A 9,182-nucleotide genomic window follows, 5' to 3' on the forward strand; every position below is an offset into this window, starting at 1 on the left:
TGATCTGGTGTGTTTTTTCTATTTCCGTGTTTTTAATGATTACGAACGTGTCATCGACATATCTGACCCAGAGTTTGGGTTGAATTTGTGGTAGGGCTGTTTGTTCTAACCTTTGCATAACTGCCTCTGCTATGGGTCCCGAGATTGGTGTTCCCATGGGTGTTCCGTTGATTTGTTCGTATATCTGGTTGTTGAATGTGAAGTGTGTTGTGAGGCACAAGTCCAGTAGTTTAAGTATGCCGTCTTTGTTGATAGGTTCAGCGTCCTGTTTTCTGTTCTGTATGTCCAGTAGGTTGGCTATTGTTTCTCTGGCTAGGGTTTTGTCAATCGAAGTGAACAGTGCCGTCACGTCGAATGTAATCATGGTTTCTTCTTTGTATATGTGCATATTTCTGATGATGTCCAAGAATTCCTGTGTTGATTGTATCCTTAGTAGCCACACACGCAGACAACAAGCAACATGAATTCGACTGGGACAACACTACTATCATAGGGCAAGCCAGACAGAGAACAGCCAGGGAATTCCTAGAGGCATGGCATTCATCCACAAACTCCATCAACAAACACATCGACCTGGACCCAATATACCAACCACTACAGTGGACAGCTGAAACTGACAACCGGAAGCAGCAGGGACAGACCACTATAAACACCGGAGGAAACATCAAAGAAGCGCTTCGCAGGAGGCTCCCAAGCACTGATGATGTCGTCTAGCCAGGGGACGAAACGTTCGCAACAAAAACTTCCAGCTCGGCGAACAGTTCCTGAGTTCAACAACCTAACAACTCTTCAGCCTTCAATGTCTAGAATCCTGTGAATCAAATAAACCCAAGTAGATGGTATTACTAATCAGGAATAGATGTTATTATTCCCAGAGTATATTGTAAGAAACTTATCGAGTTGAAACTTGTAAATACATTCAGATTTTTAAAAACTATTGTTATTTTCATTATTGATGTAATGTCCAAATGTCTCACTGAAAATGACAAGTTTAAAAATTAAGCGAATCAATGGAAGATATTCTACTTCAGGAGATTATTCTGAATTCTACTATATGCTCAAATAGGACTCTGTAAAGAATGACTTAAATCATATACATTTAATTTTAATTCCAGTAAAAATGCACGCATAAAAACATGGAGCTGGAGTAGACTCTTGGAGCTTGCCCCGTATTCAATATGATCATGATTGATCCTTTTTCTCCCCATATCGTTTGATGCCACTGAAGTTTAAAAATTTATCTCTTTCTTTTATTATGGCCTGAAACTTTGCCTCTACAGCCTTCTATGGTAGAGAATTCCATAGCACATCAGCAAAACTGAAGAGCTGGCCACTGACGTCAGGAAGCAAGGTGGAAGACATACCCCTGCCTATACCAATGATGCCGAGATGGAGATGCTCGAAAGCATCAAGCTCCCAGGAATGATGATTATCAGTACTCTGTCCTGGTTCACCCATGTTGACATTACAGTCAAGGAAACACAACACCACCCCCTACTTCAGCAGGAGGCTTAGGAAATTCTGCATGTCTATAAAGACACTTACCAAATTTTATAGATGCACCATAGAAAGTGTTCTATCCAGATGCATCACAGCTCGGTATAGCAACTGCTCTGCCCAGGACCAGAAGAAACTACATACTTGTGAACATAGTCCATTACACAAGCCAACCTTCCATCCATTGACTCCATCTATACCTCTTGCTGTGTCAAAAAGGCAGCCAACATAATCAAAGATCCCTCCCACCCAATTATAATCTCTCCCAACCTCTTCCATCAGGCAGGAGATAAAAAACTTAAACATACAAAGCAACAGCTACTTCCCCACTGTTATCACACTTTTGAATGGACCTCTCAAATCTGAAATATAAATGTTGACCTTGCTCTATGTGCACCTTCTCCACAGCTATAACATTGTTTTCTTCGCTCTATTACCCTGATGTACTTTGCATGGTATGGTCTGCCTGTACTGTACACAAAACAAAACCTATCACTGTACCTAGGTACCTGTGACAATGATAAATAAAAAAAAATCAAGGTTCACAACCCTTTAAGAGAAGAAATCATTCCTCATCTCAGTTTTAAATGGCCTATCTTTTAGTCTGAGATAGTTACCTCTGCTTCTAGACTCCACAGCCAGAGAAAGCATCTCTCCATATCTAATTTGTCCAGCCCAATTATAATTTTATATGCTTCAATTAAATCCTCTCTCATCCATCAATTTCTAGTGGATACAGGCACAATCAAACCAATCTTTCCCTACAGGACAGTCCTCAGTATCAGTGGAGTACATTTCTGCTGCATCATCTCTATTATGTCTTGAAACAAATACGCCAGGTGTGATCTCATCAGCGCGGTGCATAACTGAAGCAAGACATCCCTATTTTTGAACTCAAATGCATTTGCAATGAAGACTAAAATACGATTTGCCTTCCTAACTGCTTTTTACACCTGCCTGTCTACTTTTACTGTCTGGTGCACAAGGACATTGAAACCGCTTTGAACATTCATATTTCCCAATACATAAATAGTACTCTTCCTCTCTATTTCTTACACCAAAGTGCAATTGATCACTAATTGTTGTCCAATATACCATTTCCCGCTAGTCCCTTATTGGAGAAAATCAATCGGGTTTCTATACTTCCTACACCACTAAAACAGCTCTGATCAGAATTATGAATATCATCCTGTGACTTGACCAATAAAACATTTCATTCTCTCCTTATTATCCTCAACGTACTTCATCATCAGTTCAGGAGTGGGAATGTGTGCCAATGATTGCACAATGTTCACCACATGAGCAACTCCTCAGATACTGAAGAAGTCCATATCCAAATGCAAGAAGACTTGGACAATATCCAAGTTTGGGCGGGAAAATAACATGTAATATTCGCGCCACAAAAATGCATGATAATGACCATTTCCACCTCTCAAATCACCAATTGCTCCTTCACATACAATGACATTAACATCACAATCTCCCACTAACAATCTGGGGTTACTATTGGAGAGAAACTCAACTGGACTCACCTTATAAATAAAAGACCAGGCCAGATGCTAGGAATACAACATCAAGGAACTCACCTCCTAGTTTCACAAAGCGTGTTTACCATCAATAACGCACACATCAGAGGGGTGGTGGAATATTCTCCTCTTGTCTGGACATGTGCAACTCCAACAACACTCAAGCAGCTTGACAATCCAGGACAAAGCAATCCATTTGATTGGGACCACATGCACACATATCCATTCCCTCCACCACAAATGCTCAGTTGCAGCAGTGTGCACTATCTACAAGATGCACTGCAGAAATTTGCCAAGGGTTCTGAAACAGCACCTTCCAAACCCATGACCATTATCTTCTAGAAGGTCAAAGGCAGCAAAAGTACAGGAACACCACCCCCTACAAGTTCCCTTCTATGATATTCACCATACTGACCTAGAAACATTGCTGTTCCTTCAGAGTCACTGGGTTAAAATCCTATAATTCCCTTCCCAAAGGCATTGTGGGTCTACTTACAATACATGCAGTACAGTGGTTTGAGGAAGCAGCTCATCACACCTTCTCAAGGGCAACTAGGAATGGGCAATAAGTGCTGTGCTATGGACCAGGCCAGACCCTCTCAAACATTTTAAGGCAGCCCAGAACCTAACTTTTCTAGTTGTTTTAAGCAGATATAGGTGGGATATCTCAGGAGTGATCCAGCTGGCCAAATCTCTGTTTTAAATAAAACTGAATTTATTTACACACGAACAAAAGAAAATCGAATTTAGAATAACATAACTATTTGAAAACCCAACCAACACAAAACGCAACTTAAAGAGTTGTTCAGATTTTCTGCAACATCCCATAACACACCCCTTGGCAAAAAGATAAGTTCAAACACAGGTTCCTTACAGGAGAGAGATTGCAGAGAGTTTGCCAGGAAACTTTGTTGAATTTGGGAACCTTCTCCCCTAGCAGCTTTCTTTGACTAGCAGCTTCAAAAACTGCTTGTAAAAACTCAGAACTGACCACTGCACTTTCATTGTGCAAGTGTTTTGATAAAAAACTTAAAAGCCTTTGCAAGTAGATATTTGCAGACGTAAAGAACCTCTGCCTTTACAACCCCTCTTGAATAAAAATACAAAGGACAACATAACCTTGTTAAAAGGGCAGCACAGTCACTGCCAGTTCTGCCAGTAACATACATATTTCATGAATTTTTTAAAAAAATTTGAAAAAGGTCGTTCCCTCAAATATAAGACCATAAGACATAGGAGCGGAAGGAAGGCCATTCGGCCCATCGAGTCCACTCCGCCATTCAATCATGGCTGATGGGCATTTCAACTCCACTTACCTGCATTCTCCCCGTAGCCCTTAATTCCTTGTGACATCAAGAATTTACCAATTTCTGCCTTGAAGACATTTAGCGTCCCAGCCTCCACTGCACTCTGCGGCAATGAATTCCACAGGCCCACCACTCTCTGGCTGAAGAAACGTTTCCGCATTTCTGTTCTGAATTTACCCCCTCTAATTCTAAGGCTGTGTCCACGGGTCCTAGTCTCCTCACCTAACGGAAACAATTTCCTACTGTCCACCCTCTCCAAGCCATGTATTATCTTGTAAGTTTCTATTAGATCTCCCCTTAATCTTCTAAACTCCAGTGAATACAATCCCAGGATCCTCAGCCGTTCCTCATATGTTAGACCTACCATTCCAAGGATCATCCGTGTGAATCTCCGCTGGACACGCTCCAGTGCCAGTATGTCCTTCCTGAGGTGTGGGGACCAAAACTGGACACAGTACTCCAAATGGGGCCTAACCAGAGCTTTATAAAATCTTCCACTTTATCATTCCAATCACAGCGGGAATGTTTCTCAAGCTATCAAAACATTCATCTATATTTGGTGCATCTCAAGATTTAATTCCTCCAGTATTCTGCTGTCTGCCTTACTATTCCCCACAATTTCAGCTCATCCAAAACACTGCTCCATATGTTAAATTTTATATTACTTAACACTGAATCATAAAACTTTTTGGTGACACTCAGGTTCCACCTCCTTTAATGTCTTAAAGTTAAAATCCGTTATTCAGCTCAAGTACCCAGAAAATATCATTTTCACAACTGTGTAATTACATTACATAACATGGAAAAAAGCCAAACAATTTTTAAACAAACATTCTTACTAGACAGTTCTTAGAAGTCATGACAACCCTTGTCGATTGTGGCTGTTATTTAGCTGTACTTACCTCACAAAAGAAATCACAAGAGAACTTTTAAACTTCAATGAATATTTCCACGGGCAAACAAACATCTGACAATGTTCCACGGAGATGTGAATAGTACAAATAACTTGACAACGAGAATTATCTAAAGTCATAACTGAGACCTAACATAAATTCATCGGATTAAATCTAGGGTGAAAAAGATGTCTATGAGAAGGAAATAAGTAGAATGGGTCTATATTCTTTAGATTTTAAAACAACTAGCTGATTTGAAGACGCCACAGAGAACAGGGTAATGAGGTTGGAACTCACTGTGAAGGTCAGTAGCAAGACTGTGGTGCCAACATTTCTGGATGCAACACTAGCTAAGGTTTAGCCAACTAATTAGGGAGCAAACGTGGGTGGAATAACATTTTTAAATCGACCTAATGGGCATCTTCCCCAAAAAGCAACCCTACCTAAAATGCTTACTCCTGTACTTCATTCTTCATATCATCTTCCCTTTGAAGTGTACCCATCCGTCTACAGATTCCGGTTTGATGATTTATTTCTGACATTCAGCTTCAAACTTGTAGTTAGACAAAACCAGAGTGTGATCCTCTTCATATTTTTTCCTCTGTCTATCATCTACGGCACGGTGGCACAGTGGTTAGCACTGCTGCCTCACAGCGCCAGAGACCCGGGTTCAATTCCCACCTCAGGCGACTGACTGTGTGGAGTTTGCACATTCTCCCCGTGTCCGCGTGAGTTTCTCCGGGTGCTCCAGTTTCCTTCCACAGTCCAAAAAATGTGCAGGTTAGGTGAATTGGCCATGCTAAATTGCCCGTAGTGTTAGGTGAAAGGGTAAATGTAGAGGTATGGGTGGGTTGCCCTTCGGAGGGTCGGTGTGGACTTGTTGGGCCGAAGGACCTGCTTCCACACGAAGTAATCTAATCTACTCCACACTCCATTGCTCTTGCCTCTTTGCAAACATCACTTGAGACAGCAGAGTTCAGAAGATGCCTCTACAGACATCTCCATTCCTACCATTGCAAAAGTATTGGAAATAAGTGAGGTCTCTGTGAAGCTGACCTGCTGATAAATATCACGCATGAAATTTAACATGCATTCATGTTGACCTGATGGGAGAAGTCACTGAAATATGACATAAGAACTAGGAGCAGGAGTGGGCCATCTGGCGCGTCGACAGCATAGGCAATAACGATTTAACATCATCTTATCTTGACCGTTCAAATTCACATCTTTCAAATCATATAGACCCTTCACATATCATAACAGGTGTATATGAAGAGGAAGAAGACTTCTCAAAGGAAGTCACACATTCAAAATTCACTTACACACAGTCCTCCAGCTCAAATGTACATGCCTTAGTGGTAGCAGCAAGGCAGGTCTTTGGATTCTCACAGAATCGCACACATCACAATTGGGCACTCATAAGTGGTAAAGAGAAAGAGTAATGGAGAGAGTCTACTTCCAAGAATACAGGATGGTTCAAATTCTAGTCATTTGGGTGTAGATACTGATCACTGAGGACTGTTGATGTGAGCAACTTTTGAGCATCTGTGCAAAATACATACAATGTTGTAAACTACCTCCACTGCACTTCAGCCGAAGGGGGACAGATTGAAAGAGTCAGTCTCTCATGCTTTGATGTCTCAGCTGATGTCTATGTTCTTGCAAAAAGTGGCCAATTGCATGTAGAATCAGACACAACAGTTGACCAAGTGTATACTGCCCTTCACCAATAATCTGCACTCTTAAGAATTCCAGAAATACAAATCAAACTTTTAATAAGAGTACACAGGATGAATTCAGAGAATGCATATAAGATTGCTTTCTCAATAAGTTATCATTTTAATGGACAGTGGAAACGGATTCAGTAGTAACTTTCAAAAGAGTTAGATAGCTACTTGAGAAGCTAACATTTGCAGAGCTAGGCATAAGAAAACTAATTGAACTAACTTCAAAGAATATGCAGAAGTGAGATTTGTTGAACAGTTATATCATTGAATGATTCTACAATTTATTTCTGATGACAAAGGAACCATCTTTTGCTACAGGCACTGCAAAGTTCAAAGACAATATTTAATGCTTTTGGAAATCCATGTGGATCATTTACAGATCATAAGTATAGGTAATATACTTCAGTCATTCATATTGAATGTGTTCATACAAACAAAGTAAACTCTGGGGGTGAATACAGAGCCCAAAGTAATTCCTGGTATTAGTGCACACAAATCATTCTGCAGAAAATTGCTGAGAATCATGCACTTCTATTCCAGTTTTATACATATCTTCAGAACTTCCCTGATTAAAAACAGGCCTGAATTTTTTCCAGAGCTGTGTAATTGTATATGAGATTCCATTAGTGGCAATCAACACTCAAAACAAGAAACCTCTCTAAATAAGAATGGCTGACAGCCTAAGAAACTTCTATTGTGGTAAACATGGACAAAGTACAATTTCTACCAGTTCTTAATTTACTTTTGCCTTTATATTTGCTAAAATTAGCAAACAGTAGCAATTTCAGCATTAGAATGTCCTGCTTGTCAATATTAGTACTTAGAATATGAACATTAAGTACCTCACTTCATCTTGAGACATCTCGCTTGTAGTACTGTCAAAGACAGATAAGTCATCCCCATTCATTGCAGGTGTCTGTTGTAGTCTGACCAGTCTCTCAATGCTTTTCAATTCTTGATCAGCTTGCTTTGGCTGATTACATTGATGACTTTCATAATTCTCCTCATCTGTGCCCAAGACAGTCCTTTAAATAAAAATGTTTAACTTGTGTGCATGTGTGTATATATATATCTATATACATACTTGAATGGTCTCCCACAGTCTTTGCATATGGATTCATGTCGATTAGGTGTATCTTGCACTTTAAAGTGTGCACATAATCAAAGCAGAAAAATGTGTTGCTGGAAAAGCACAGCAGGTCAGGCAGCATTCAAGGAGCAGGGGAATCGATGTTTCGGGCATAAGCCCTTCTTCAGGAATCATACCTGAAGAAGGGCTTACGCCCGAAATGTCGATTCTCCTGCTCCTTGGATGCTGCCTGACCTGCTGTGCTTTTCCAGCAACACATTTTTCAGCTCTGATCTCCAGCATCTGCAGTCCTCACTTTCTTCTACATAATCAAAGCAGTCTGCTGATGCACCAGCAACCTGATATTTTTGAGCAGGTAACTTGCTCAAATAACAAATTCATTTCTGAAATATTACATTTGTAGCTGAGAATTTGAAGAAAGTGAGGACTGCAAATGCAATAAATCACCCGCAAATATCAACCAAAGTTAAGAATTTTTTTTTTAAATAAAAAAGTAATGGATGTAAACTTAACTGCTTTATTTTTCTTCACATTATTAGTTAGAATTTTCCACTGTTAAAGTGATTTTGACCTTTTCTACCGAGGGAAAAATATGAAGTTAGAGTCATAGAGTAATGCAGTATGGAAACAGCCCCTTTGGCCCAATTCGTCCATGTCCACCAGATCTCCTAAACTGAACTAGTCCTATTTGCTTGTGTTTGGCCCATATCCCTCTAAACCTTGCCTATTCATGTATCTGTCCAAATGTCTTTTAAATAATTTAATTGTACCCACCTCTACCACTTCCTCTTGCAGCTCGTTCCATATATGAACCACCCTGTGAAAAGATTTCCCCTCAGGTCCCTTTTAAATCTTTCTCCTCTCACCCTAAAAATATGCCCCCTAGTTTTCAATTGCCCCACCCTTTGCTATTCACCAATCCATGCTCCTCATGATTTTATAAACTTCTATAAGATTACCCCTCAGCCTCCTCCAGGTAAAAACGTCCCAGCCTATCCAGCCTCTTCTTTTAATTCAAACCTTCCACTATTGGTAACATTCTTGTAAATCTTTTTGCACCGTTTCCAGTTTAATAATATCCCTCCTATAGCAGGGTGAGCAGATTATACATAGTTCTTCAAATGTAGTTTTAAAAAAATTGT

At 40.1% G+C, this 9,182-nt stretch overlaps 1 protein-coding gene across 1 annotated transcript in view; it reads right to left on the bottom strand.

The window, feature by feature from the left end:
* The window catches only part of si:ch211-272n13.3 (ankyrin repeat domain-containing protein 26), a 154,829-nt gene that overhangs the window by 51,554 nt on the left and 94,093 nt on the right, over positions 1-9,182 (bottom strand). Inside the window, exons 21-22 of the mRNA XM_043708882.1 lie at positions 8,035-8,092; positions 7,793-7,975 (exon numbers count right to left, since the gene is read on the bottom strand). Coding sequence (XP_043564817.1) covers positions 7,793-7,975; positions 8,035-8,092 — 241 coding nt within the window. The remainder of the gene's footprint in view (positions 1-7,792; positions 7,976-8,034; positions 8,093-9,182) is intronic.

Source organism: Chiloscyllium plagiosum, chromosome 19, assembly GCF_004010195.1.
Source record: "Chiloscyllium plagiosum isolate BGI_BamShark_2017 chromosome 19, ASM401019v2, whole genome shotgun sequence".
Taxonomy (NCBI): Eukaryota; Metazoa; Chordata; class Chondrichthyes; order Orectolobiformes; family Hemiscylliidae; genus Chiloscyllium; species Chiloscyllium plagiosum.